The sequence below is a fragment of the Bos indicus genome, chromosome 17, assembly GCF_029378745.1.
Source record: "Bos indicus isolate NIAB-ARS_2022 breed Sahiwal x Tharparkar chromosome 17, NIAB-ARS_B.indTharparkar_mat_pri_1.0, whole genome shotgun sequence".
NCBI lineage: Eukaryota > Metazoa > Chordata > Mammalia > Artiodactyla > Bovidae > Bos > Bos indicus.
Genome location: NC_091776.1, coordinates 72,493,061 through 72,518,573, shown reverse-complemented (window position 1 = coordinate 72,518,573; position 25,513 = coordinate 72,493,061). Strand labels below are relative to the sequence as shown.

General features: G+C 65.3%; 4 protein-coding genes across 10 annotated transcripts in view; 2 read left to right on the top strand and 2 right to left on the bottom strand.

Annotated features, from left to right (window-relative positions):
* Positions 1-507: 507 nt before the first annotated feature.
* On the top strand, positions 508-7,123 carry ESS2 (ess-2 splicing factor homolog). 4 transcript variants are annotated; one of them, XM_070770033.1, is made up of 10 exons: positions 508-661; positions 1,586-1,754; positions 1,839-1,940; positions 2,284-2,453; positions 2,545-2,662; positions 2,894-3,027; positions 3,564-3,666; positions 4,391-4,500; positions 5,168-5,283; positions 5,638-6,093. In XM_070770033.1, exons 1-10 carry the CDS (start codon positions 527-529, stop codon positions 5,915-5,917), a joined length of 1,437 nt encoding a protein of 478 aa, XP_070626134.1. In that variant the 5' UTR covers positions 508-526; the 3' UTR covers positions 5,918-6,093. The 4 variants fall into 4 exon arrangements, with proteins under 4 accessions (XP_070626134.1, XP_070626136.1, XP_070626133.1 ...); XM_070770035.1 differs by having other exon boundaries at positions 5,684-5,873; XM_070770032.1 differs by lacking the exon at positions 4,391-4,500 and having other exon boundaries at positions 5,638-7,123.
* Positions 7,124-7,215: 92 nt separating this feature from the next.
* Positions 7,216-8,695, bottom strand: TSSK2 (testis specific serine kinase 2). The gene has a single exon (XM_019977895.2). It carries the CDS (start codon positions 8,290-8,292, stop codon positions 7,216-7,218), a length of 1,077 nt encoding a protein of 358 aa, XP_019833454.2. The 5' UTR covers positions 8,293-8,695.
* A 2,865-nt stretch (positions 8,696-11,560) lies between these two features.
* TSSK1B (testis specific serine kinase 1B) lies at positions 11,561-12,875 on the bottom strand. Its single transcript, XM_070770036.1, has one exon. It carries the CDS (start codon positions 12,859-12,861, stop codon positions 11,758-11,760), a length of 1,104 nt encoding a protein of 367 aa, XP_070626137.1. The 5' UTR covers positions 12,862-12,875; the 3' UTR covers positions 11,561-11,757.
* A 143-nt stretch (positions 12,876-13,018) lies between these two features.
* DGCR2 (DiGeorge syndrome critical region gene 2) overlaps positions 13,019-25,513 on the top strand; it is a 28,177-nt gene continuing 15,682 nt past the window's right edge. For 2 of the 4 annotated variants that reach the window (XM_070770029.1, XM_070770027.1), the window contains exons 1-3: positions 13,019-13,151; positions 13,298-13,394; positions 21,822-21,944. In XM_070770029.1, coding sequence (XP_070626130.1) covers positions 13,077-13,151; positions 13,298-13,394; positions 21,822-21,944 — 295 coding nt within the window. In that variant the 5' untranslated portion in view covers positions 13,019-13,076. Of the gene's footprint in view, positions 13,152-13,297; positions 13,395-14,959; positions 15,221-21,821; positions 21,945-25,513 lie in introns of those variants that run through there. The other 2 variants (XM_070770031.1, XM_070770030.1) reach the window with 1 other exon arrangement.

Sequence of the window (25,513 nt, the reverse complement as noted above, 5' to 3'; positions counted from 1 at the left end):
GGTAGGGTGAAGTCGCTCAGTCGTGTCCTACTCTTTGCGACCCCGTGGACTGTAGCCCACCAGGCTCCTCTGTCCATGGAATTCTCCAGGCAAGAATACTGGAGTGGGTTGCCATTCCCTTCTCCAGGGGATCTTCCCGATCCAGGGATCGAACACGGGTCTCCCGCATTGCAGGCAGACGCTTTACCACCTGAGCCACCAGGGAAGCCCATATAGTGATTTCTTGCGAGAAACTGGAATTTCAAGGCCTTCGGATTCCGCAGAACTGGAGTTTTTCAGGGTTAACGGGAGCCACACGCTTCTAGCCCCTACCACAGCGCCCTCTGGCGTCCACAGCCCAGAGAGTCGTGACCAGAGCGGGGCGAGACGAAGACCACAGGTCCCATGAAGCTCAGGGTTCGCGGTGACGTCAGTACGTCGGCGAGCGCGGCTCTCCCATTGGGCGGCTGTTTCAGGCGCCTGCGCATCTGGCGCGCCCTACCCCCGCCCCCCGCGCCTGCGCCGCCCGGGTGCTGCTGGGATAGCGATGGCGTCGCCGGGCGCGCCGGCCCGCTCCCAGCTGCTTCCCGCAGCGTCCGGTCCCCGGAGGAAGCGCGCAGCCGGCGACGCTGGGGCTGCGACCGGCAGGCAGCGGGTCCTGGACGAAGAGGAGTACATTGAGGTAGCGTTCGGCGCGGACGCCCGCGACTTCCGGGCCCCGCGCTCCCCGCCCCGCCCTCCCCGCCGGGTCCCGACGCTCCGCGCTCCTCCCCACCCCGAGGCGGTGGGGAGCCTGAGTCTTCGCCCCCGGCGTGTGGACAGGCAGGGGGCCGAGCTGGCGGAGTGTGGGGCGAGCTGTCTGCTCTGTCGGGGGCCCGCAGGGGTGGGTGTGTGCACGCGGCGAGGAGCCGGAGAGACATGCCTCTGTCAGGGGGTCAGCAGGGGTCTTGACAGCGGCGGAGGGGCCTTCTTGGGCAGCGGTGGTGGTGGGACCTAGGGCCGGGGGCCCGGCAAGCCGGCTGCCACGGTGGCAGCATCGATGAGCGGGTGCACCTCCTGCCACCGCCCCACCGCAGCCACGTAGGAGGTGCGAGGAGGTCATTCTGGTTTGGGAGGCCACTGGGGAGGGCAGGCAGGTGGTCTTAGTGGACGCTGGGCGCGTAGACGCGCAGCCCAGGGGCGAGTCCGGCTGAGGTCTGAAGCTGGGAATCTCCACCCATGCTCGTGGTGGGGTGAAAGGCTCAGATTGGACATGGGAGGCCGTGGGCGGCGAGAGGGTGGCAATAACCAGGTTGGTTCAGCTGATGCGGAGGTGAGGCGTCAGAGGGGGATGAAACCGAGGGACAGAAGGCTTTAAAGGTGCCTGTGGTCAGCGTTCCGTGGTCTCACTGCAGCAGGTCTGGGTTCAACCTCTGATCGGGAACTAAGATCCCATATCGCACAAGCGCACAGCGTGGCCAAAAAAAAAAGGGAAAAAGGGAAGTGTTCCCAAGCTCTGGGGATTTTTGGGCTGGATGGAGGTTGGGGTCTCAGCATGCACCCCGTGGGGTAAGCGCCCGGGGGAGGCAGACGGAGGCTCTGACTTGTGTTCTGACCTGTCTTTCAGGGCCTCCAGACGGTCATCCAGAGAGACTTCTTTCCCGACGTGGAGAAGCTGCAGGCACAGAAGGAGTACCTGGAGGCTGAGGAGAATGGAGACCTCGAGCGGATGCGCCAGATCGCCATCAAATTCGGCTCCGCCCTGGGCAAGACATCCCGAGAGCCCCCGCCACCCTGTGAGAGGAGTCCCGGGGGCCGGGCACGGCTGCCCCCCGAACCGATGCTTCAGGCCCCCTGACCCCACCCCCTCTGTCCCCCAGATGTCACGCCAGCCACGTTTGAAACCCCTGAGCTGCATATGGGCCCCAGCGTGGTGGGCGGCAAGGCCAGGGCCCGGGGCCGCGGCCTGGAGGATGGTGACGGTGAGTGAACGGCACGCAGCCCTCGCGCCGGCAGGCTTGCCTGGGGTGTTCCCGAGGCCTGTGCCCTGGGAATCTTGCGCCCCATCTCCCGGCCGCTGACTGTGCCATAGGGGACCCACTGTGGTCTCGTGACTCTTAACACCCAACACCCCATCCTCGCCCGAGCCAGAGCACACACTTCCCCGCCCTCCAGCGGGTGGGGAGGTGGGCGGCTTGGGCTGTTGATTTCACCCCCGGGGCGTTGTGGCGGTGTGGGGCCTCACGGACGGACCCATGGGCAGGCAGAGGGTGCCCGGGGCTGAGCGGACGCACGGTGGCGTTCACACCGTGGCACCTTGGACAGGAGAGGCTGCGGAGGAGGCGGCGGCCGAGCCCCTGCCCAGCCTGGACGTCTTCCTGAGCCGGCACACCAGTGAGGACAACGCCTCATTCCGGGAGATCATGGAGGTGGCCAAGGAGAGGGGCCGGGCGCGCCACGCCTGGCTCTACCAGGCCGAGGAGGAGTTTGAGAAGGTGCCTGGGGCGGAGCGGTGGTGCCTTCTCAGGGCGGGCTTCCTGGGCCGGGGCTGGGGGCCTCCCTGACCCTCACTTCCCTGTGACACAGAGGCAGAAGGACAGTCTCGCGCTCCCATCGGCCGAGCACCAGGCGGTTGAGAGCGGCCAGGCCGGAGTGGAGACCTGGAAGTACAAGGCCAAGAACTCCCTCATGTACTACCCAGAGGGTGAGCATGGGACAGGGCCTCCGGGCTGGACTGCCTCTGGGGTGTGTGTCTCTGCTCCCTACTCTGGGCCTTCAGGAGTCCTGATTCTCAGGGCCGGGCGGGGGTGTGTGTGGGCGGAGTCAGCTCGGATGTGCAGCCCACCCCGGCCGCCCCCAGGCTGTGCTCCATGGGGCCCAGCTCGCCTCCCTAGGGCTGCTCCCCTGACACCAAGGGCTCTGCTCTCGCCGCCAGGGGTCCCCGATGAAGAGCAGCTGTTGAAGAAGCCACGGCAGGTGGTGCATAAGAACACGCGCTTCCTCAGGGATCCCTTCAGCCAGGCCCTCAGCAGGTCGCAGCTGCAGCAGGCAGCCGCCCTCAACGCGCAGGTGAGGCCCGGGGCCGGCACCTTTCTGCTCAGGCGTCCTTGGGCTCGGCAGCACGGGCGAGGCTGGGTCTGTTCTCCGTCCAGGGGTTTGAAGTCAGGTCCTGTGTTGGTCAGACAGGTGGGTCAGGTGCGTGCCAGCCCGTGGTGCAGGGGCTCGACAAAAGGGAGGCAGCATGGAGCCAGACCCCCGGGCTCGGGGCAGCGGACCAGAGCTTCTGAGCCCAGGAGCGGTGCAGGGCAGCGACTCCAGTGGTCGGGGGGTTGAAGGGGAGGCCGGAGCAGGGGCACCGTTTGGGAGGTCTCCACAGGTGCCTTGCCCCACTCCCCGCCCCAGGCCTCCAGTTGGGGCCCCCGAAGGTAGCACGTGTCGGGGTGGCCCTTGTGGAAGGCTGGGGCACGTCCCTTGGCCGCTGCTCCAACAGGTGCTCAGGCCTTGGCAGCACTGGGGTTCTCCTCACTTGCCCTGGGCTTGAGTAGTGTCGCCGCCTCAGCCCACAGCGCGGCCTGGCCCTGACCCCACCTCCCTTCTGGCTACAGCACAAACAGGGCAAGGTGGGCCCGGACGGCAAGGAGCTCATCCCCCATGAGTCCCCCCGAGTGGGCGGCTTTGGATTCGTCGCGACGCCTTCTCCTGCCCCTGGTGAGACGCGCCCTCTGCTGGGGTGGGGGGTCACCCGGCTGGCCGCGGCCTCTCCTGGGCCTGCCCAGGTCCCATCGCCTGGCTTGGTGAGGGGAGGCCCGGCTGGGCCCGGTGAGCAGTGATGCTGGGGGCATCAGGTGGGCACCGTCCTATGTGGCTGCGTGTTTGGAAGCCAGGCTCAGTCTGCAGGAAGCTGCATGAGGCCCCTTCAGGGGCTGAGGGACCCTGGGGACGTGCACGCCTCTTAGGCCGCCCACCCGTGCTCCCGCTGGGTGTTGGCCGTGGGTCCTTGTCAGTCCCGGGGGGCGTTTCTCAGCCACGGGTCTCATGCTAGCGGTGCTGACGTACCTAAGTGAGGTCACGAGGCTCAGGGCGGCCTCCTGGGCGTGTGCTGGCCTCCGGGCCTGGGAAGGCACCACAGTTTGGCCAGGCTCGGGGTGGGGGACTTCACCTGGAAGACTCCGGATCTCCTCCCTAGGGGTGGGGTCCCGTGGGTGTCACCCGGGGCTCCCTAGCCCTGTGCTAGCCTGAGGGTCCAGTCACCCAGCCCGGCTTCTCTGGAGGCCCCTCCGTCAGGCTCAGCCCGGCAGACCAGGCCCTGGGCTGGCCGCACGGACCCTCTCACAGCCAGATGCACCTGGGGTCCCGCCCTGGGAAGGAGAGGAGCCAGCGGCCTGCCTTGGTGGCCCCTGGCCTGAGGCGGCTATGGGCACTCCACCTGCAGGTGTGAGCGAGTCCCCGCTGATGACCTGGGGGGAAGTCGAGAACACGCCCTTGAGAGTGGAAGGGTCAGACACTCCCTACGTGGACAGGACGCCGGGGCCAGCCTTCAAGGTGGGTCGGCACGGTGGGGGTCACACAGGTGGACACAGGGTCTGCTGCGCTCCCATGGCAGACGGGGCTTACGGCAGGGCGGGCGCCGTGTTCCTTGTGGGATCTGGGCCTCCACCAAGGACCGCCATGGGCGAGGCTTGGGTCGGGTGGGGAGACGGGGGTGGGGAGCTGCCATGGCCCCTTTGAGCCTGCAGGCCCAGAGGACGGGGCTGTTCAGAGACAGGGGTCTTGGGCCAAGAGCGTTCCTGTGTGCTGCAGCCTGTGGCTGGGGAGGAGCCCACGTCAGCAGAGGGGTGGGCGCTGGGCCCTTGGCGCCTCTCAGTGCAGCGGGAGCCCTCCAGGTCGGACTGTAGGCCGACCCCCAGACAGCAGGAGGGTGCACGATGCACTCACACAGCCGGCACACTGCACCAGCGAAAGAGGAGCCCGAGGCCGGTGGGGAGATGGGCCAGGACGCGCATCTTGAAGTTCTTTTAAGAAACGCAGATGCCGTCGCACCTGGTGCCCGGTGGGAAGCAGGCTGAACAGGCCCTTTCCTGGACGGTGGTCCCAGTGCCTGGCTGGGTAGTGCCGGCTTCGTGAGAACCCGGCCCAGGGGTGGGCCACTCAGGGGGCTGGGGCTGGGGAGGCTGACGCCCTGCGACAAGCCCGGCCTGCCATCCTCTAGATCCTGGAGCCAGGCCGCAGGGAGCGGCTGGGCCTGAAGATGGCCAACGAGGCCGCCGCCAAGAACCGGGCCAAGAAGCAGGAGGCCCTGCGGAGAGTGACGGAGAACCTGGCCAGGTGAGGGGCGGGCCTCGCACTGTGGCCGCATGCTTGGCACCGGGGTCTGGGCCCGTGGCTGCGGCTGTGAGCCGGGCCCTTTCCGCTGCGTCTGCACAGCCCCTCACACGTCCCTAGCCCCCCTTGTGTGTCTCTAGGGGGCGCTTTTAGGCCTTGTCCCATGCAAGCTCCCATCTGCCCGTGGAGTCAGGGTTGTCGCCACCCTTGGAGAGGGTCAGGGTCCTCTGCAGCTCCACGGCCTAGGGCGTGCCAGCCCAGAAAACGCACGTGTCTCCCAAGCATCTTCCCGGGGACTGAGGGGCCTGCTGCCAGGCAGGCCTGACCCTGCCTCTTGCCACGCCTTCCCCACTGCAGCCTCACCCCCAAGGGCCTGAGCCCTGCCATGTCCCCGGCCCTGCAGCGCCTGGTGAGCAGGACGGCCAGCAAGTACACGGACCGAGCTCTACGGGCCAGCTACACCCCGTCCCCCGCCCGCGCCAGCCACCTCAAGACCCCGGCCAGCGGGCCCCAAACCCCGACGAGCACACCGGCCCCCGGCTCGGCGACACGCACCCCACTCAGCCAGGACCCAGCCTGCATCACGGACAACTTGTTGCAGCTCCCCGCCCGGCGCAAGGCCTCAGACTTCTTCTAGGCCGGGCCCGGAGCTCCACAGAGCCTGCAGGACGGCTCTCTGCCCAGCACGGGACTCCGGCTTTCCGGGGCGCTGGGCCTGTCGGGCCGATACCCTGTTCTGTAGAACCCCGCCTGTTCTATTTGTCTGTCACTAAAGAGAGCCCCTGGCCTGACGGGGCCGCCTCTCTGCCCCAAGGCCACCCTCGTGCCTGCGTCGCCCTCTCAGGGCCGCTGGGCGCTGACCTCGGGGGCTGGGGGTCCAGGCTTTCCTGTGTGGCCTCATCGAGGTGGGGGCCTGCCTTCTGAGCTGAGTCGGCCCCTCATTCCCCGTGCCCCCAACTCCATTCCTCTCGGGGGTCAGAGCCCTCGGCCCTCATGCCTGCAGGTCCACAGGCACCCTGGCCAGGCCGGGCCTGCTGGGGACGTGGCTGCTCCCCGCGGGAGGCCCTTCCCAGTGGCCTCAGCCATCACCTCCTGAGCGCCTGACTTCCAGCCGGGCAGGACTGACCCCGCCCCCTCCCTCTGCTGTGGCCAGCTCCCCAGGACGTGGGCTGGGTCCCTGCGGGCTCTTTAAGCTTTCATAGAGGCAGCGTGGGGTCCGCTTAGAGGAGCCCCTCATGCAGGGAGCAGGCAGGCCCCAGCAGGCCACCCTCGGGCTCCCTGGAGGCTGCCTGGGGTCCTGCTGGTCTGTGCTCCTCCACATGGAGCTCCTGCAAGTTCCTGGGTGGAGCCCTGGCTGGGCACCAAGGGGGCAGGGCTGGGGCCGCGGGGGCAGGAAACGGCTGCTTTTGATGCTTTGTCCCAGGGTGGGCGTGGGCCTGAGGGAGCCCCAGGAAGTGTGTCAGAGGTCTGGAGGAGCCGAGTGAGATGCAGAGGGCACGCTCCAGGCAGGGCCATGCCTGGAGGGGGTGGGAGGGGGGCTGCTAGAAGTTCTAAAGGGCCAAAGGGCAGGCAGGCATTGAGGATGGGCTGCCTAAGGGGCGCGAGCGGGGTGGGAGGGCAGCAGGGGCCTGGTGGGAGGCTGCAGACTCTGTGCCCACGAGGCCAGCTCCCCAGAGCCCCCGGGCCACAGGGAGTGGGTGCTGAGTCCCAGAGAAAAAGACTCCGCGCGCCTCTCTGCTGTATACTGTGGTTTATTTGGTGGTCAGGGTTTAAGGTCTCTGCTACGAAGTGGAAGAAAGCTCACAGAACGTAATCAAAATAGCGGTTTAATTGACGGACTTTACTTGTTCTCGCACCTGTGGCTTCTTCGGCTCCTACCGCCCACTCAGCCCACGGGGCGCTCGCAGCGCCTCGCCCCCCGGGCCCTAAGCACCGCTAGGTGCTCGCCTTCCCCACCTCAGCTCCGGAGACGTGGGGGTCCTTCGCCCTGGAGGCTTCGGCCAGCCGCTCCTCCACGCGGTCCTCGGTCTCGGGCACCACGAGCAGCCGGTGCTGGGTCTTGGCCCCCAGCTTGTGGTCGGGCCGGTGCTCGGGCCGCGAGCCGGGCCGTGGGTCCAGCTTGCAGTCAGCCCGGTACTTGCCCTCGCCCTCCCGCTTGAAGGAGGCGGAGGGCATGGCCTTGGGCTTGGGGGGCTGCAGCCACGCGTGGCTGAGGATCTCGTCGATGTGCAGGCGCCGGGTGACGTCTGGCTGCAGGATGCGGTAGATGAGGTCCTTGCACTCACCCGTCAGGTTCTTGGAGCGCGGGAAGTCCACGCGGTGCTCCTTCTGGATGCGCAGCATCTTCTTGATGTCGGAGTCGTCATACGGCATGGAGCCGCAGACCATGATGTAGAGAATCACGCCCAGGCTCCAGATGTCGTACACCTTGGGCTGGTAGGGGATGCCCTGCAGCACCTCGGGGGCCGCGTACGCCGCCGACCCGCAGAAGGTCTTGCTCAGCGTCAGCCGGCCGCTGCCGTCCCGCAGGCAGCGCTTGGAGAAGCCAAAGTCGGACAGCTTGATGTTGAAGTCCTTGTCGAGGAGAAGGTTCTCGCACTTGAGGTCTCGGTGGACGACGTCCAGGTCATGGCAGTACTTGACGGCCGAGGACAGCTGCCGGAACATCTTGCGCGCCACATCCTCGTGCAGGGCCCCCCGGCACTTGATGAACTCGAGGAGGTCGCCTTGGACGCCTAGCTCCATGACGATGTAGATGCGGCCGTCGGACGTCTCGAAGATCTCGTAGGTCTTGATGATGGAGCGGTGGTTGACGGTCGCCAGGATGTCCATCTCCCGGGGCAGGAATCTCTCCACGAAGTCCGTGGGCGTCTTCTTGCGGTCGATGATCTTGACCGCCACGTTGAACTTGAGGCGCTCAGAGTAGGCGGACTTGACCTTGGCGTAGGAGCCCTTGCCCAGGTTGATGCCCACGATGTAACCCTTCTTCCTCAGGACCGCGGCATCGTCCATGGTGCCCAGAGCGGCCTGCGCCGCTGCCCTCTACATCCCCTCCCCACGCGGACCAGCGGGCATCGTCCTTGTTTGCGCTGCGGGGAGCCGTCTGGCCAGGCTGGGCCTGCACTTGGAGGTGTGGAACGCCCAGCATTGTCCCTGCGTGACTTCAGCCTGTGAAGTCATAAAGCCAGGCTGCCTGGAGTGGGAACTGGGTGGGGGGACAGGCCCTGGAGCCCTGGAAGGCTGACTGGGCTGGCAGAGCCCCGTGGCCCCCTAGGAAGGGAGGAAGCTGGCGCCCAGGACTGCTTCGAGCTCGCCGTGCCCTGTGCTGAGTCAGGCCAGGGCCACCCAGGTCCAGCCAGCATGCCAGGCCCCTGCCGCTTCCCTCTCCTGGGCATGGGGCTGACCCCGCAGCGGATCCTGTCCCTCGAGGGAGGGCTGCCTTCCCACCGCTGCCTTGAGGTGGGATGAGCACCACCTCGGGCTGGCCCTGGGAGGGGCCACCCGATCCCGGGGGGCGAAGGCGGCTGTCTACGGTGGAGGGCAGCTCGGACTCTGTGAGTGCCCAGCCCAGTGGCCTGGAGTGCTGGTGGGCTGGCGTTCCGAGGGCAGGGAGAATTGAGGTCCAGGCAGGGAAGGGCCTGGGGGAGGTGGACATTGTGAGAATGGATGGGTCCCGGCATCGGGGTCGGGGGATGTGGAGGAGAGGGTCGGGGGGTCTGATCCCTGCTTTAAGACAGGTCCTGCGAGAGCACATAGCCAAGGGTGGCCAGAGCCCGTGACCGGGCAAGGGGCGGCTGGCCAGGGCAGGCCAGTGGGGAGTGCACTCAGTGGGCGGGCCCCGAGGCCGGGGCTGGGGGCTGGGGAGAGCCTTTGTGAGCTCCGGGAGCCTGGGCAGGCATGTCACCTTCGCGTCTTAGAGTGTCTCTGCATCTGGAAACAGCGTCAGCCTCCTTTGTTCTCGCCCTGGGAACCGCGGCCCCCATCGGCGCAGGTCCTTCCCCAGCCCGGTGTTCACTTGTTGTCGCGGCCTGTCGCCAGGACAGGTGCTCGGGGGAGGGGCGTCCTGTGTCTGGGTGGGTGGGAGTGACCCAGAAGCCCCGTGCCAGGGTCCAGTGGGGCTTGCCAGCTGCTGGGAGGGGAGTGTGCACACACACCTGGGCTTCACAGAGCTCCCTGCAGGAGGTCCACGTGGAAGGCCCCCGAGCAGGGCAGCCAGGCCCAGAGGCCAGCAGCAGGGACCTGCCCGCACCTGCCGTGTCCTGGGGGCTTCAATAGGAACCAGGGAAGCTTCAGAGGGGCCAGCTGTGAGGCCCCCAGACCAGGCACTCTCCCCACCTGTCTCCCTCACCCCCAGGACTGTCGGGGTTGCCCTTTGCTGTTGTTCCTGCTCCCATGCCCTCCCTCGCCCGGGATGCCGTGGTCTCTGGTTCTCCGGGGACTCAGGCCTGCAGACTCAGGCGAGCCGCAGGGGCCCTGCCCAGAATGTGTGTGCCGGACTGCCGGGGCCCCCGGGGCGGGGTCAGACTGGACGGGCTTCAGGGTGCTCCTGGCTGCAGACCTCTGAGTGCCAGGCCGCAGGCCCTGGGACGCTGCCCTTGGAGCTTTGAGGGTGGGTGACAGGAGTGGGCCCTGCCTTCCCGGGGCCCAAGGTGGCTCAGCGTCACCCAGCGTGTGAGTGCCCTGTGGCTGGGTTATGGCAGGCACGCACAGCTGTGGACTCGGGGAGGCTGAGGGGTGAGGTTAGGCCCCGCAGATGACGGGGACAGAGGTGCCACTGAGGGTCTGAAGGGCCAGGTGGTGAGAGAGAGTGGGGTGGGAGGTGCACGGCTGGCCCAGAGGCTCCTCCGGGGGTAGCTGTGGGGGCTGAGCCTGTCTGGGGCAGTGGGGCAGCTCAGGCCACCTCAGGAGGGCCTCGCAGTGGGGCCTGCTCCGCGCTGGGTGGGTTCAGGCAGCCACCCACCCCCTCTGAGCGGTGCCCCCGCCTGGGAAGCACACAGCTGGTGCTCCTTCCCGAGGCCCCTCCCTGCAGCTTTGACCCTAGGTCCCAGTGATCACTGCTGACCCGGGGAGGAGTTTGCAAGCTTCCCGGGGGGTCTGAACCCCTGCTGGCCCCACGCACCCTGGAATCCTGCTCCCCCACCGGGCAGGCGTGTGACCACCGCCAGGACCGCTCCATCTTGGGCCCTCGCCCGCCTGCCCTGGCAGTGGCCCCCAGAGGCTTCGTGTGTGGAGGCTGCGGCCCCTTGGCGGAGCCTGGAGAGGTGGGCAGGGGCTCAGGGACCGGTCCGCCAGCAGGGCTGGGGCCCATGGTGAGCGGCCGGGCAGCCAGGAGGAGGCCAGACCCAGGAGGACCTCAGGGGCCAGGTGTGGAGATCCTTCCTGCAGGCAGGGGAGCTGGACTGGGTGCAGGAGGGAGGCCTCGGCTCCTGCGGGAGGTGACAGGGACACAGGGGTGCGGGGGGCCCAGGCGGCGGCCACGCTGTGATGCCCAGGGGTGTGTGGCTGTGGCCATGAAGGGGCTGGGTGGGGGCGGGGGGAGGGGCCATCTGCAGCCCCGTTCCCTTGGTGCGTCACACCCGCAGGTGCACGTGTGTCCGAGCACAGGCAGATCAGAAGAGGAAGCGGCAGCCGCTCACAGCCAGGTGAGGGCCACTTGGTGGGTGGGCCCCCGTGGCTGGCAGTGCCCCCGCAGGCCTGCTCCCCCGTGGACACCCCGGCCACGCGTGAGAGGAGGCCTGTGCCCCGTGCTCGCCAGCATCCGCTTACCCGCACTGGTGGGAGCGTCACCCCTGGGACAGCTAGCTGGGACCAGAGAGGAGCAGGAGGGTCCTGCTCAGTGATCGGGGGACATGCAGGCCCGGGGGCGGGCCAGGCAGGGATGCTCCGGGCGCTGTGCGGAGCGGGGTGCTGACTGGGTGTGGGGCGGACCCTGGAGCCAGAGCAGGAGGAGGAGAGGGGCCCTGAGGGAGGCCCCCCACAGGCAGGCAGCCTCGGGGGCGGCTGAGGGCCGGGAAAGCCCGCCCACAGCCCCCAGCCCGCAGCCCCCGCGCCGCCTCCCGCACAGCTTCGCGCTTGTGGGCCCCACGCTTGAAGCAGCGTCTTCCTTGCTCGGCTCTCCCTGGTCCAGGGCCTGAGACCGTCGTCAGCGCTGGACACGTGGGGCTCTTTCCCCAGCGGGAGGTGAAACGCGGTGTGGCCCATGGAGGGGGCCACGGGGGTGCAGGGTCCTCTCCCTGGGTGACCAAAGCCGGCAGGGCACACACACAGCGACCCCGGGGGCTGCAGTAATATAGTGATTTATTGCTTCTCTAGCCACGTGAGTTACCAAGTTCAAAGGGAGGGGAAGAAACACGAAAATAGCGGCACGTCCGGGACCGTCTTCCTTCTCGGCTGGTCCCGCGGCCTCTCTGGAGCTCGGGCTCAGGGCCCCAAGCTCGGCCTCATTCCCTGCTGGCCGCCCGGGCCGCAACAGGCGGGCTAGGCGTGCGTCTCTGAAGGCTGCGGGGGCGCCCCCTCCTCGGTCTTGCTGGGCTGCTCACTGGGCAGACCCACGGCCTCTGACTGCCGGGACACCTGCACCGTTGCCATCTCCTCCTCGGGGCTCGGCTCAGCCCGGGGCTCGGGCCGCGCCTCTTCCCGGGGCTCCAGCTTGGTGGCGGACTTCTTGTCGGAGCTGGGTTCGGGGGTCCATGGGGGCTCAGCAGCCCGGGAGCTCTCGCCCTCCTTGTTGACGGCTGCGGAGGACAGGCCCCGGGCCTTGGGCTGGACCCAGCAGTGGCTGAGGATCTCGTCGATGTGCAGGCGCCGGGTGACGTCCGGCTGCAGCATCCGGTAGATGAGGTCCTTGCACTCGCCCGTCAGGTGCTTGGAGCGCGGGAAGTTGACACGGTGCTCCTTCTGGATGCGCAGCATCTTCTTGATGTTGGAGTCGTCATACGGCATGGAGCCGCAGACCATGATGTAGAGAATCACGCCCAGGCTCCAGATGTCGTACACCTTGGGCTGGTAGGGGATGCCCTGCAGCACCTCGGGGGCCGCGTACGCCGCCGACCCGCAGAAGGTCTTGCTCAGCGTCAGCCGGCCGCTGTCGTCCCGCAGGCAGCGCTTGGAGAAGCCAAAGTCGGACAGCTTGATGTTGAAGTCCTTGTCGAGGAGAAGGTTCTCGCACTTGAGGTCTCGGTGGACGACGTCCAGGTCGTGGCAGTATTTGATGGCCGAGGACAGCTGGTGGAACTTCTTTCGAGCGTCGTCTTCCTGCAGGGCCCCCCGGGTCTTGATGAACTCAAGGAGGTCACCCTGGACCCCGAGTTCCATGACGATGTAGACCTTGCCATCTGACGTCTCGAAGATCTCGTAGGTCTTGATGATGGAGCGGTGGTTTAGCATGGCCAGAATCTCAATTTCCCGGGGAAGGAATTTCTCCAGGAAGTCCGTGGGGGCTTTCTTGCGGTCGATGATCTTGACCGCCACGTTGAACTTGAGGCGCTCAGAGTAAGCGGATTTGACTTTGGCGTAGGAGCCCTCTCCCAAATTGATCCCCATGATGTAGCCTCGTCGCTTGAGGACGGCAGCGTCATCCATGGTGCCGGGAGCGCCCGGTGCCCCTGAGGCTGCCCTCTACATCCCTGCGGGACATGAGCCAGCGCGTCCTCATCTACACTGTGGACAGAGTCCTCTGGGCTGCCCGGGCCTCCCGTCCCTGCCTCCTAGAGGCCAAGGCTCTGGGGTGGAATGTTCAGCACTGTTTCCCGGGTGACTTCAGTGGGTGAAGTCATAAAGGAGGAGTGCCCTGCGGAATGGGTCTCCGGCCTGAGCCCCTCAGACTCGGAACCTTGCAGCAGACGGAGGGCCAGCGGAGCATGGGAGCCGAGGTAGGAGGGGGCTGCGGGGACTGCATCGGCTCACCCAAGCCTCCACACCAGAGCCAGGACTGCTGGGGGCGGGGGGCAATGGGCTGATGATTTCCTGCACCCCAGGGAATCCCTACAAACCCAGGGCAACCGTCCCAACCATCTAGGTCTCAGCAGCAAAGAGGAGACGCTCAAGTGAGGACTGCCTGCGAGGGTTTAACAAGAGGATGATCTCCCCACATGGAGCTGTGTCGAGAACCCTGAGTGGGTGATGGGCCCTCGGATGAAGGGATGGTCATTTCTGGAACCCAGAGACAGTGGTGCCGGGAGGGCCACCTTGACCAAGGCAGTGACCTAGATCATCTCCCCCAGGGAAGGGGCTGGGGAACACCTCCCTGACCTCTTGCTCCCTGCAGCCCTGGAAATCCTCCACAGTGTCCAGGCAGGTGGGCTGAGAAGGGGGCTGGGGCAGGAAGGGTCCCCTCCGCCCTCTTGCTGCATGGTCTGGCTGGACTTTTCACTGCCCCGTGCTGCTCTCATCTGAACCTTCTCTGGCCAGCTCTGCTGGGGACAACTGATCGGGTCTCTGCCCTTGGCTGTGAGCCCCCTCCGGGGGCCTGCCCTGCCGTAGCCTGGGTTGGGCTCCCAGGGCAGGTCTGGGGGTTGGGGAGAAGGTGGGCCTGGACTCCTCTGAGAGCAGCAGCTGCTCCCAGAAATGCCTTCTGAGGACGGGCAAACAGGGCCTGTTGAATGGGAACCACCCTTCCCGCCAGCAGTGGGTCCTCTCTGCTCTGGGCCTTGCTGTAGGGAAGGGCAGGGTGGCACAGGAGGGCAGGAGCAGACAGGCCCGGCAGAGCCTTGGGGTCAGTTTTGGCTACATCCGTGCATCTGGAGGCGGTGCCTCTCTCAGATGACCCTGAATGTCCCAGGCTGGGATCCTGTGGTGCTCAGGAGGATCATGGCTTGGGGTGACTGCTTCTGGGGAGCCAGCTGCTGATGGCCTGGGTGCACTGCTCACCCCCGCCTCTGCCCTCCCTATTTTCTCCTCTCCCATCTTCACCTTCTTCCCACCCTGACGCCCCAGGCCGGGCCTCCTATGCGTGGCTGGTGGTCCGTCCTTCGGAGGGCTTGCTCCTTCCTCGCTGGTACTCTCCATCTGTTGGGTCCCCTCCCGCGGTGACAGGTGCGCGGCCAACACTTCCCTCCGTGCGGGAGGGAAGCCTGCTGTGGCGGCAGCTGCGCCAGCGTCTCCCCCCAACTCCCGGCCCCGCTCCGCCCCCACTGTGCAGGGGGGGCACCCCCCCTCCAGGGGATTGGGCGTCCCAGTCAGCTCTCCGCGCGGGACCCTCCTTGAGCCTGCTTGCTCGTCCGTCTGCGGCACTCCAGTTGCACGCGCCGGTGAAGCCGCACCTGCGGAAGCGCCTCCCGGGACCACCTCAGAGGTTCTCCAGGTCTCCTCTCCCCTCACCGCAGCGATTCGGCCTTTAAAGCGCCACTTTGGGACGCACTCTTCCAAGGGCCCTTCTCAGGGATTCCCAACTCCGCCTCCGCCCCCGGATCCCTCGGTGCCGCGCCCCCGCGCCGCTCAGGCCCCGGAGCTCCTGCTCCGCCCGGCCCTCCGGAGGCCCCGCCCTAGCCCCGCCCTTCTCTGATCAGCCAATGGGGGCCGCGGCTCCTCGTAGTCCCGCCCCGGCGGGCACACCCCCGCCCTGCCCTTGGGCCGCGCCCCTCTCAGTCACTGCGCAGGCGGAGTGCGCAGGCCCCACCTCCGCCCGGCGCTGATTGGCTGGCGGCGGCGCGGGCAGGGGCGGGGCGGCGCGAGCCGAGCAGGACGGCCGCCATCTTGCGCGGAGCCGGAGTCGGAGCCCGAGGCGGCGGCCGAGAGCGCGCGCCCGCCTGCGGCCCCCCAGAGCCCTCTCCCTGCGGCGCCCTCACCTGGCCCGGCCCCGGCCCGGCCCGACCCCTCGGCCCGGCCCGCGCGGCCGCCCCGGGGACGATGAACGGAGGATAAATGGTGCCCAAGGCGGACAGCGGCGCGTTCCTGCTGCTCTTCCTGCTGGTGCTCACGGTCACCGAACCGCTGCGGCCAGGTGCGCGCCGGGGGGCGGCCGGGCCGGGGGCGCCCCAGGGGCCGCGCGCTCCGCGGCCGGCGGGCTCGGGCCGGACGCCTGGAAGCCCTGGCCGCCCGGCGGGGTCCCTCAGACGCGTGAGGAGAGCCCGGGTGGGGAGCTGGGATCCGGGCCGCAGAAGGTCCCGCACGAGCCTTACCTCTTGTTTCCGATGTGTCCCCCCCACACACACACACCTCTGTCCGCTAGAAATCAAGAGCCCGAACGCAGGGCCGATTCTTCCGTCAGGCGTAGAAGGCCGGGGCCCGCGGTGCTCTGGTGCCTTGCAAAGGTGTTCTAAAATCAGCGGGAAGGAGCCCCTGAGTGTTCAGGTTGAAGGAGATGCTGTAACACGCACGTATAAATGCGCTCGTTTTTGTGTCGATGCGGTTGCAGAGTGAGCTTCTTGACCCTATTTAGTGGAGGGAGGGGCCCGTGCAGGCAGAGGTGGCCAGGGCCCCTTTTGTGGGTGCTGTCAGGACAGCGTGTCTCCAGCAGGTCGTGGAGCGCGGCAGTGTGCAGGCCCCAGGCGGGCTCCCGGCCCGGGCACTCTGCACCTCGCTGCCCTTCGCCATCTGCCGCCGGGCGCCCCACCTCCTCCCCGGGGCCCGCTCGGCAGCCAGAGCCCTGGCCCACACTCAGTTGCAGGGGCCAGTGGTGCTTCTGGGGCGGCGGGGTGACTGGCTGCGGGGTGGTCTTGGTAGAAAGTGAAGCCAGCATCTCTGAAGGAGGTTGCTATGTGGGCTGTGAGGGACCAGAGCCGACGGGTTTGTGCGTGCTTGTTACTGCGTTCTTCAGAAAACATGTCTACACCTGCGGGGAGGCAGGAGTCATCCCGTCCGAGTCCTGGTCTTCTGTTACGTCGCTGGACTCCGAGGGGCGGAGCCACACGGCGCTTGTGTCCTCGGTTGGGGGGAGGCTCTGGGTCCACCGAGGGATGTGACCAAGCTCCCCAACTCCCTTTCCTTTGCTGTCTGTCCACACATCCTAACAGCCGGCCGGCAGCAGTTCAGGAAACATCTTGGCCTGCCTGCCCGTCGTTAGGGATGCTCACCTGAAGAGAAGGTGCCTTCTTAGTGGATGTGCTCTTCAGCTGGAAGCAGGGCGGGGAAATTGGTCCCCGGCCGGCCGCGGCAGAGGTGGGAAGCGGTGGCCTGCAGCAGGCCCGAGTTGGGGCAGGGAAGCGACTGGATGGGGAGCAAAGCTGTCCTTTGCGCCCGTGGCTGCCAGGTCGGGCCTTCACAATAACCCCTGTGGGTGTCTGGAGTTGCCCTGAGAAACCTGGGCCTCCAGCTGGCTTCCTGACTCTGGCTCAGCAGCAAGTGGAGTCTCCCCCTTGGGGCCTGTGTGTGCTCTGTCCTGCCAGGCCGGGGTCTGCGGACTGGCACCTGGGAGGGGCTTTGCCAGTCTTAGCCTGCCCACTTGGAGTCCTGGCTCAGACCCCCCACTGGGGGTGAGGAGGGGAAAATGCGGCACCCCTGCTTCCCTGGAGGGCCCCTGCCAGGGGAGCACCCATGGCCCCTTTCACAGAGCGGCCTCCAGGAGCGCCCAGCCGGGCCTTTGGGCAGCCTGTGTGGTCTTGGTGGTTGAGGATGCACTGGGTGCCGGGGCTCTCAGGGGGTCCCTGTGGGGGAGGTCCTGCTGCTGGCTCCGTCTTAGAGAGCGGGCCGCAGGATAGAGCTGGAGATCCCGGCAGCTCTGGGGAGGATTTTGTCCCGAGGCTTGGGCTCTCCCCGGCAGCCCCACTGCCCTCCCCTCGGGCCCCCTGCTCCCAGAGCCAGCCGAGGCTCTCCCGGTGGGTCTGCGGCCCGTCTCCCACCCAAGCGCCCTGATCTGAGCGCCAGAACTCCCCTCCCCTTGGGTGCCCGCTGTGATGGTGCATCACGAGTGGGGGCTGGTGAGGCAGGAAGGCCGGGATCTGTGCCCGGAGGTGACAGAGCTGGAGGGACCTGTGGGGGCCTCCGACTTGGACACCCCAGTGACTTGGCTCCGTCTGCAGCCAGTCCTCTGGGAGTGCGGCTTCAGGCGCGCTGGGAAAACTGTTTCTCGCCTCAGCTGTGGAAGGAGACCCTGCATGGCTTTAACCCCAGCTGCATCTGGGCGACCCCTCCGCCACCCCCACTTGCCCTGCTGGATGAGCTGAGGCACGCGGGTGCTGTTCTTCCGGGAGAGGCCAGCGATGGGGATGGCCGCAGTGGGGAGCCGGGGGCTGAGTTTGGGCCCGGGGAGGGGCTGCCTGCAGGTTCAGGTCCTTCCCGCGTGCCGCTAGGGAACCGAGGTCAGCAAGCCGCAGACCTGCGCTGGGGGCCAGGGAGCGGGGGGGTGTGTCCCGAGCCCGTGCACCATGGCTCACAGACGGGCTGGATGCCGTGGGGTCTGTCCTGGGGCTGGCCAGGCACCCCCGCCCCAGCTTGGAGCCCGCGCTCAGCCCCGACCCGCACCACGCGGAGCTTGTCCCGCGGGCCTCCAGAGCGCTGGGCTGGCCCCTTGGGTTCTCTCTGACTCGGATGGTAGCGTAGTGCTCTTTCTCACTTCACTAGCTTTTTTTTTTAAGTGAAGAAATTTTTGTTTGGGGATAACTTCAAACTTACAGAAGAGTTGCAGGGAGAAAGTGAGCTCACAGAGCCCGGTGCATCGTCTGCGCAGACCTCTCTGCTATCAATTGGCTTCCTCTGCCTTACTCGCCCAGCCCCCTGGTGTGTGCCTGTGTGCGCGCACGTGAGCGTTGACGCCGGCACACACAATTGTTGGGGAGCGAGGGGCGGGCGGGCGTCATGGCCTGCTCCCCGAGGGGGCAGCCTGTGAGGGTGCGATGGGCCGGGGCCAGGGCAGGGTCCTGCTGGTGACAGGCTCGGGGGTGGAGCCTGCGCGGCGGTTGCCCTGGACACGTGCCCCTCTGCGGCTCCTCACCCAGGGTGCTGTCAGCACAGCCCGCCTCCCTGGTCCTCTCACCCCTGGCCCCGGGAGCAGCCGTGCCGACGGGGTGCCCTGCCCTGGTGCCCAGCGTCTCCCCCTCTGGCTGCCACGGGGCTGCCCCCGTGCTGGGCGTGGAGTCGGTGTGGAGGTGGCCCCCTGTCAGGCTGCCGAGCCAACTTCGAACTAGTTGGGTGTTTGCAGGGTGACGGGCAGCCTTGCAGGCGGTTGTCACCCAAGACTGCATCTTGGTTTCCGGCGTGGCTCGCGGCCGGCTTTGGCTTTTCTGTGGAAGTGGGGCCTCGACAGGAGAGGGGCGCTGACAGGTCCTGCTTCCGGGTCCAGGCAAGTGCAGGCTGGTGGCTCGAGAGCATGGAGCCCTGCACGGAGCTGCCCGCTCGCTGTCCTCGGCTCTCTCCTGTGACCTGGACGTGGTTTGTGGGCACACAGGCTCAGCGTGACTTGGCCTCTGGTTCTGAGAACTGTCCGATATAGGACAGATGCTCTCTAAGGGCCGTGAGCGTTGAGAGGTGGGCGCACAAGGGCACGTTTCTCAGAGCCCCCCCACTCCCAGGCGGTGAGCTCTGTGGCTTGGGCCGCGCGGATGCCTGGTGTGAACTCGGTGAGTCCAGCTGCGGCCGGAGGCGGGGGCCTGGCCGGGTGCCCCGGACACCCTGCACCGTGGACAGGGCCGGGATTGTTCCTGTGGGCACGTTTTGCACTCAGGCACGTTTGAGCTGGGGCTCCGGCCTGGTCTGGCACAGAGCGGGTGCTTGGAAATCGGTGACGGAGCCGACGCACAAACGGCTCCTTATGTTTGCCGTAAAGAGCTGCGGCTCCCCGCACCCATGGGCCTCGCAGCTGCCTAGTGGGGGTGGTGGGGACCTGGCCAGCTGGCCCGGGGCTCAGGCCAGGGGGTTGCTCCCTGGGGGCGAGAGCTGCTCTGAGAGGCGAGGACGGGTGAGGCTGCTCACCGCAGAGGGCTCACCAGGTCCCGTCCACACAGGGGGACAGGCTGCCCCTCCGATGGCCACGCCTGCCAGCCCCGTCGCCCGCGCTTCGCTTCTCTGCCTGGCGTGGCCGTCCCCCCAGCCCCTTTCCCGTCCTTTTCTGTAGGCTGGCTGCTGGGCAGCTGGCCGTCTGTCCTCAGCTGTGGACAGCTCCGTGCCGGGAGAGGGTGGGTCTGAGAGCAGAGTCTATGTGGACGCTGGGCGATGAGGGTCTCCACGTCCAGCCTGAGCTCCGCCTTGCTGCAGGCTGCCTTCCACCCTGGGCCCCCTGCTCAGGAGCTGGGCAGTTTGGGGAGTGTCCGGGACTAGGGCACTGGGCAGGGGCCCGCTGGAGGGTCAGCAGGAGACGCAAGGTGCCAGGCCCCCGGTGCACCCAGCATCCACGCGCCGCTGGCTCCTCCGTGGGGCCCCTGGGTTGGTGGGGTACCCACCATGCCCTGCCGTCACATGGGACGGGGCGGGGGCCTGGAAGGCATCTGCGGGGCCCTCCTCCACCCAGCCCTGCACGGGAAGGGGTCCAGGCCGGGGTGAGCCGTGGGAAAGCCCAGCAGAGTCTCCCACACTTGGAGAAGCTCACGTGTATCCAATCCCAGCGTTACACGAATGGAATTAGCCATCGTGTGCGCTGGTCTTGCTTTTTCAGTTGTCAGTGTTGAGACGTCTGTAGGTCGGTCAGCATAGCTTTGAGTCGTTCTTCTTAAACAGGCCTTTATGAGAACTTTGCTCTGTCTTCTTTTGCCCGCAGGGCGCCTTCCAGGAGACCTCTTAGCAAAACTTTCCCTCCGGAAGCTGCAGTTTAGAGGGCAGCCCTATGGGGGGAGGCGTGGCAGGTGCTGGGGACCCAAGGCCACCTGCCCGCTGCGGATCAGCTTTTGGTGTTGACCTGTGTGTGGCTGTCACTGGGGTTCGTGTGCCTGCTTGCCTCACGGGGACTGAGACTCAGGATGACCGCGCAAAGGAGCTCCGACATGAACAGAATCGCTCAGCTGGAGGTGCCTTAAGGGCAGACTCAGAGCCTGGGATGCAGCGACCTGCGTCTCATTGTCCCGTGGCTGTGCAGTTGCTCAGTCCTGTCTGCGTCTTTGCGGCCCTGGGGACCGCAGCCCGCCAGGCCCCTCTGTCCATGGGACTCTCCAGGCAAGAACACTGGAGCGGGCAGCCATGCCCTCCTCCGGGGGCATCTTCCTGACCCAGGGATCGAACCCACATCTCCCGCTTTGCAGGCAGATTCTTTACCACTGCGCCACCTGGGAAGCCTTTTATTCCAAAAAGAACTAAGATTTCAAAATACTTTTCTTCAGAGGGAGGCAGAGGATTATTGCCTCATTATTTTTCCAAAACGTTGAACTTTGGGGGCATTTCATGCCCCCGGAAACGCTGCAGGCCTGGCCCTGCGCGCAGTGCACGGCACTCACCGGTGGCGACGCCCGCCGCACCCACAGCCGCGTGCTCTGTGTGTGCGAGTGTGCGCACAGCTGCACGCCCAGGGCCCTGCGTTTGGGAGCCCCACGCTCCTGTTGCCTGAGCACGCCGTGCCCCAGGGCCCAGCGCAGGAAGCAGGGGCGCGCTGAGGCGGCAGGACCATGCGCTGTGCCATCTGTCACCCCGGCGCCCCGCCCCGCGGGCAGCCCCGAATTTGCGTCTCATCTGTGAGTTGAGCTGCTGCTTCGGACGTGTGTGTGGCTTTCCAGTCGTCTCCCCGCCACCTGCTGAGACGCCCTCTACCTCTGTCGAAAGGCAGCGGCCGTGCCAGCATGAGTGCGCTCTGGGCTCTGTCTTCCGTTGGCTCAGGCGCCTTTCGTGAGCTTTTGATCAAGAAGCTTTACTAACTCTGAAGAAGTTCAGTATGCCAGCCGTGCTTGTTTGTGCGTCTGATAGTTTTTACCGAATGACAGACTGTGGATTTTGACTTGTTGAGCTCTGCGTGTTTCTGCGCGTTCCTGTGGTGCTCTCGAGCCTTGCTGTGGAGCGTGACCGGGAGACGGTGCGGTCTCTCCAGCTCTGTCTTGGGCTCGCTTAGGCAGAGCTAGGGCAGCCCTTGACCTGGAGTCAGGTTTGCCCACTAGTCAGGCAAGGCTCTCACTGTCTTGGCCCCACGCCCGTGACTTAGGCGGCTCTGGTCTGAAGCGGAGAGCCGAGCTTTCGTGCCGTGGAGCTCCGGCTGTTGTCCTCAGGGCAGGCCCTTCTGGCCTGGGCGGTGTCTGATCCTTGCTCCCCCGGGCCGAGGCGCTTTGCTTCTCCCGTGGGTGGAGGACCGGATCTGCCCTCGCTGCCGTCTCCCTGGGCTCCTGGGGTGGCCCTCAGCTCAGGAGTCCGCAGGCTGCGTCCCGAGGGCTCGAGAGTTAGATCTCCAGCTTCGGGTCACTCCGCAGCGGCCACTCTGCTCCTGGGCGCCCCCGTGGGGAGCCCGGGCAGGCGGAAGGCAGCTGCCGGCCCGGGCAGGCCCATCTGTCCTGGCGGAAGCCTCCGCCTCTGTTCTCCCTTAAGTGCAAGTCGTGCCCTGTCACACCCTGGCCCGCGTGCCTGGAGGTCAGGACACCTTCCCGCCTGAGCTCCGGCCCCTGGTGGCCCCTCCCGCTCCCTGCTCCTGCCCCGCGCGCCTCCTGCGCCCTGGGTGTGCCCGGGCCGCGCACTCAGGGCCCCTGCGTTTGCCCCCACAGAGCTGCGGTGCAGCCCCGGGCAGTTCGCCTGCCGCAGCGGCGCCATCCAGTGCATCCCCCTGCCCTGGCGGTGCGACGGCCTGGCGACCTGCGAGGACGGGAGCGACGAGGCCGCCTGTCCAGGTGAGTGCGCGTGCGAGGCGGGGTGCAGGCGAGGCTCTGCTGGGAGCCTCCTGTGCGGGAGCTTCAGCGAATCCGTGGGACAGCCTAGCCACATTCGGCCGGCGGCTTTTGAGCTTGGACTGCAGGCCTGCTGGAGTGACCACAGGAGGCTGTTTCATGGTCCTGCTGAAAGCCTGCTAGAATCACAGCTAAAGACGTAAAACCACAGGGACCAAGGAAACGGGGAAAGACGACCCGGGGCTCGGTCATGCCAGCAGTGTCTTTGGAAGATGAAAAGCAGACGGTGTTCCGGACAGCCTGCCTGCCAGGGCCCGGGAGGGGGGCCGCAGCCGCCGTGCCCAGAGCCCCTCCCAGCGCCTGCTGGTGTCGCTGAGCCCGGGGTGCGTTCCCGTGGCGCTGGGAAGGCTTGAGGGACGTGGGTGCGGGGATCGGGCCGGGGGGCATGGCCGGCCTGCAGGGGGCGGTGGTCCTGGCAGCGCCTCCCTCCCCTGAGGGCAGTTGGCGGCTGGAGGTGGGCGTGTTTTGCGGGCTCCCTCCAGCCTTGTCAGCTGGTGGAAAGCACAGGTCCCAGTTGGAGACCCCTTTTGCTGGAAATAGCTGCCTGGTCCCTGTTCTCCGTGAGCAATCGCTGATGCACGGGGGCGGGGGTGTAAACAGTGTGTCGGAGTTCTAACGGAGAAGAAGTTACAGCCTTATTAAGAGGCATTAGAGAAGACTTGAATAAAGAGGGTGTTCTTAGCAAGGAAGGCTCGGCATGGTGAAGCTGCCTGTTGGTCCGTTAATTTGTGGGTTCAGTGCATCCCTGGAGGGTTTTTGGGGAAATGGGACGAGTCACTAGAGACGTCTGGAAGGATCAGGCCCTGAGGTGGGGACTTGGAGAAGAGTCAGCACGAGGCCTCCTTCACGGCTGGCCCAGGGAAACCAGACTGGCTGTGTGATGGAAGAGCTGCCTGAGACAGTGGAGAGACTCGACTCGCGGCAGGAGGCGGCCTCGACCCCGCGCTGCGGCTGGGGTGCTGCGGTCCCCATGCCCTGTACAGAGATGAGCCGCAGGCTCCTTGGAGACGAGCTCCTGGAAGACGGGGGGAGCATACTTGTATGACTTCGGTGTAGAGAGGGGTCATTTTCAAGTCACACAAAAGGTTAACTCCGAAATGAAAGCAGAGCATCCCTGGTGGCTCAGGGGTAAAGAATCTGCCTGCGATGCAGGAGACACGGGTTCGATCCCTGCTCTGGGAAGATCCCATGTGCCTCAGAGCAGCTTAGCCCGTGCGCCACGACTGCTGAGCCTGGGTTCCACCACGAGAGAAGCCACCCCAGGGAGACCCCGTGCACCGCAGCCAGACGCACGGCCCGGCGGCCACACAGGCCCGGCACAGCCAAATGGAAATGCTGTGGAGATGACCAGTTTTACCAGATTAAAGTTAAGTCTCCCTTTTGTCAAAAAGTGCTGATAAACAGTGCGGACGGGCACGCCTCCGAGGGAGATGGCGTCACCCAGAAAGGCTTGTGGTCTAGCAAACAGAAGGCCTGCCAGGGGCAAGAGCCGATCAGGCGTGTCACAGAGCAACGGGCACGGTGTGCAGGGCCGGGCAGAGAGGCGCTCTGCCCCGTGTGGTCAGGCGCCAGCGAGCCTCTCGCAGCGGCTCAGGTGGGCGGGCCTCGGGGCGCTGGCCGCCAGGAGCCGGAGAGCCTGTGGGCAGCTTGCAGTCTGAGCGCAGCTAAGAGAAGGCGCCAGTGCCGCCGCCGCGGCAGACAGCTTCCTGAGCTGCCTCGGGCTTCCCCGGAGGCAGGGAAGGTGTCTGGCATTCCCATCTCATCAGGAGCTTTCCACGGTTCCTTAATGACCCACACAGTCGAAGGCTTCAGTGTAGTCAGTGAAGCGGAAGCAGACGGTTTTGGAATTCCTTTGCTTTTTCTGTGATCCAGTGGGTGTTGGCAATTTCATCTCTGGTTCTTCTGTCTTCTCTGAATCCAGTTTATACATCTAGAAGTTCTCGGTTCATGTACTGCTGAAGCCTGGCTTGGAGAATTTTGACCGTTACTTGTCTAGCGTGTGAGATGAGTGCAATTGTGCGGTAGTTTGAGCGTTCTTTGGCATTGCCTTTCTTTGGGATTGGAATGAAAACTGACCTTTTCCAGTCTTGTGGCCACTGCTGAGTTTTCCAAATTTGCTGACATATTGAGTGTAACACTTTAACAACATCATCTCTTAGGCTTTGAAAGAGCTCAACTGGACTTCCAGCACCTCCACTAGCTTTGTTCATAGTGATGCTTCCTAAGGCCCCCTTGACTTCACACCCCAGGATGTGTGGCTCTTCGTGAGTGGTCACACCGTCGTGGTTATCCGGATCATTAACATCTTTTTTGTATAGTTCTTCTGTGTATCCTTGCCACCTCTTCTAACCCTCTTCTTCTTCAGGTAGATCCTTACTATTTCTGTCCTTTATTGTGCCCATCGTTGCGTGAAATGTTCCCTTTACAGCTCCAGTTTTCTTGAAGAGATCTCTAGTCTTTCCCATTCTGTTCTTTTCCTCTGCTTCTCTGCAGTGTTCATTGAGGAAGACTGCTGTCCCTCCCAGCTGTTCTCTGAAACTCTGCATTCAGTTGGGTGTGTCTTTTCCTTTCTCCTTTGCCTTTTGCTTCTCTTCTTTTCTCAGCTACTTGTGAAACTCCTCAGACACCCACCTTGCCTTCTTGCAGTTCTTTTTCTTAGGGCTGATTTTGGTCATTGTCTCCTGTACAGCGTCCCAAACCTTCGTCCGTAGTCCTTCAGGCACTATCAGATCTAATCCTTTGAATCTCTTTGTCATCTCCACTGTGTCGTCATAAGGGACTTGATTTAGGTCATACCTGAATGGCCTGGTGGTTTTCCCTACTTTTCTTCCGTTGAAGACTGAATTTTGCAGTAAGGAGTTCATGAGTTGAGCCACAGTCAGCTCCCGGTCTTGTTTTTGCTGACTGTGTAGAACTTCTCCATCTTCGGCTGCAAAGAACAGAATCAATCTGATTTTGGTATCGATCATCTGGTGATGTCCACGTGTAGAGTCATCTCTTGTGTTGTTGCAAGAGAGTGTTTTTGCTATGACCAGTGTGGTCTCTTGCAAAACTCTGTTAGCATTTGCCTGCTTCATTCTGTATTCCAAGGCCAAACTCGCCTGTTACTCCAGGTGTCTCTTGACTTCCTACTTCTGTATTGCAGACCGCTGTGATGACAGGGACATCTGTTGTTGGTCTTAGTTCTAGAAGGTTCTTCATAGAACCGTCAGCTGCAGCGTCTTCACCTGCAGTGGTCGGGGCACAGGCTTGGATCACTGTGACGCTGAGCGGTTAAGAACGTGCCGTGTGTTTTTAGCCAGGCTCTTACGCGTGGGCCTTTAGTTTGTTGTCGTTCAGTTCAGTTCAGTCGCTCAGTCGTGTCCGACTCTTTGCGACCCCGTGAATCGCAGCACACCAGGCCTCCCTTTCCATCACCAACTCCCGGAGTTCACTCAAACTCATGTCCATCGAGTCGGTGACGCTATCCAGCCGTCTCATCCTCTGTCGTCCCCTTCTCCTCCTGCCCCCAA

Coding starts and splice junctions, on each gene's coding strand:
- TSSK2 (XM_019977895.2), bottom strand. CDS start 8,292: ATGGACGATGCCGCGGTCCTGAGGAAGAAGGGTTACATCGTGGGCATC.
- TSSK1B (XM_070770036.1), bottom strand. CDS start 12,861: ATGGATGACGCTGCCGTCCTCAAGCGACGAGGCTACATCATGGGGATC.
- ESS2 (XM_070770032.1), top strand. CDS start 527: ATGGCGTCGCCGGGCGCGCCGGCCCGCTCCCAGCTGCTTCCCGCAGCG. Junction 662..1,585: donor ACGAAGAGGAGTACATTGAG/GTAGCGTTCGGC, acceptor CCTGTCTTTCAG/GGCCTCCAGACGGTCATCCA. Junction 3,028..3,563: donor CAGCCGCCCTCAACGCGCAG/GTGAGGCCCGGG, acceptor TTCTGGCTACAG/CACAAACAGGGCAAGGTGGG.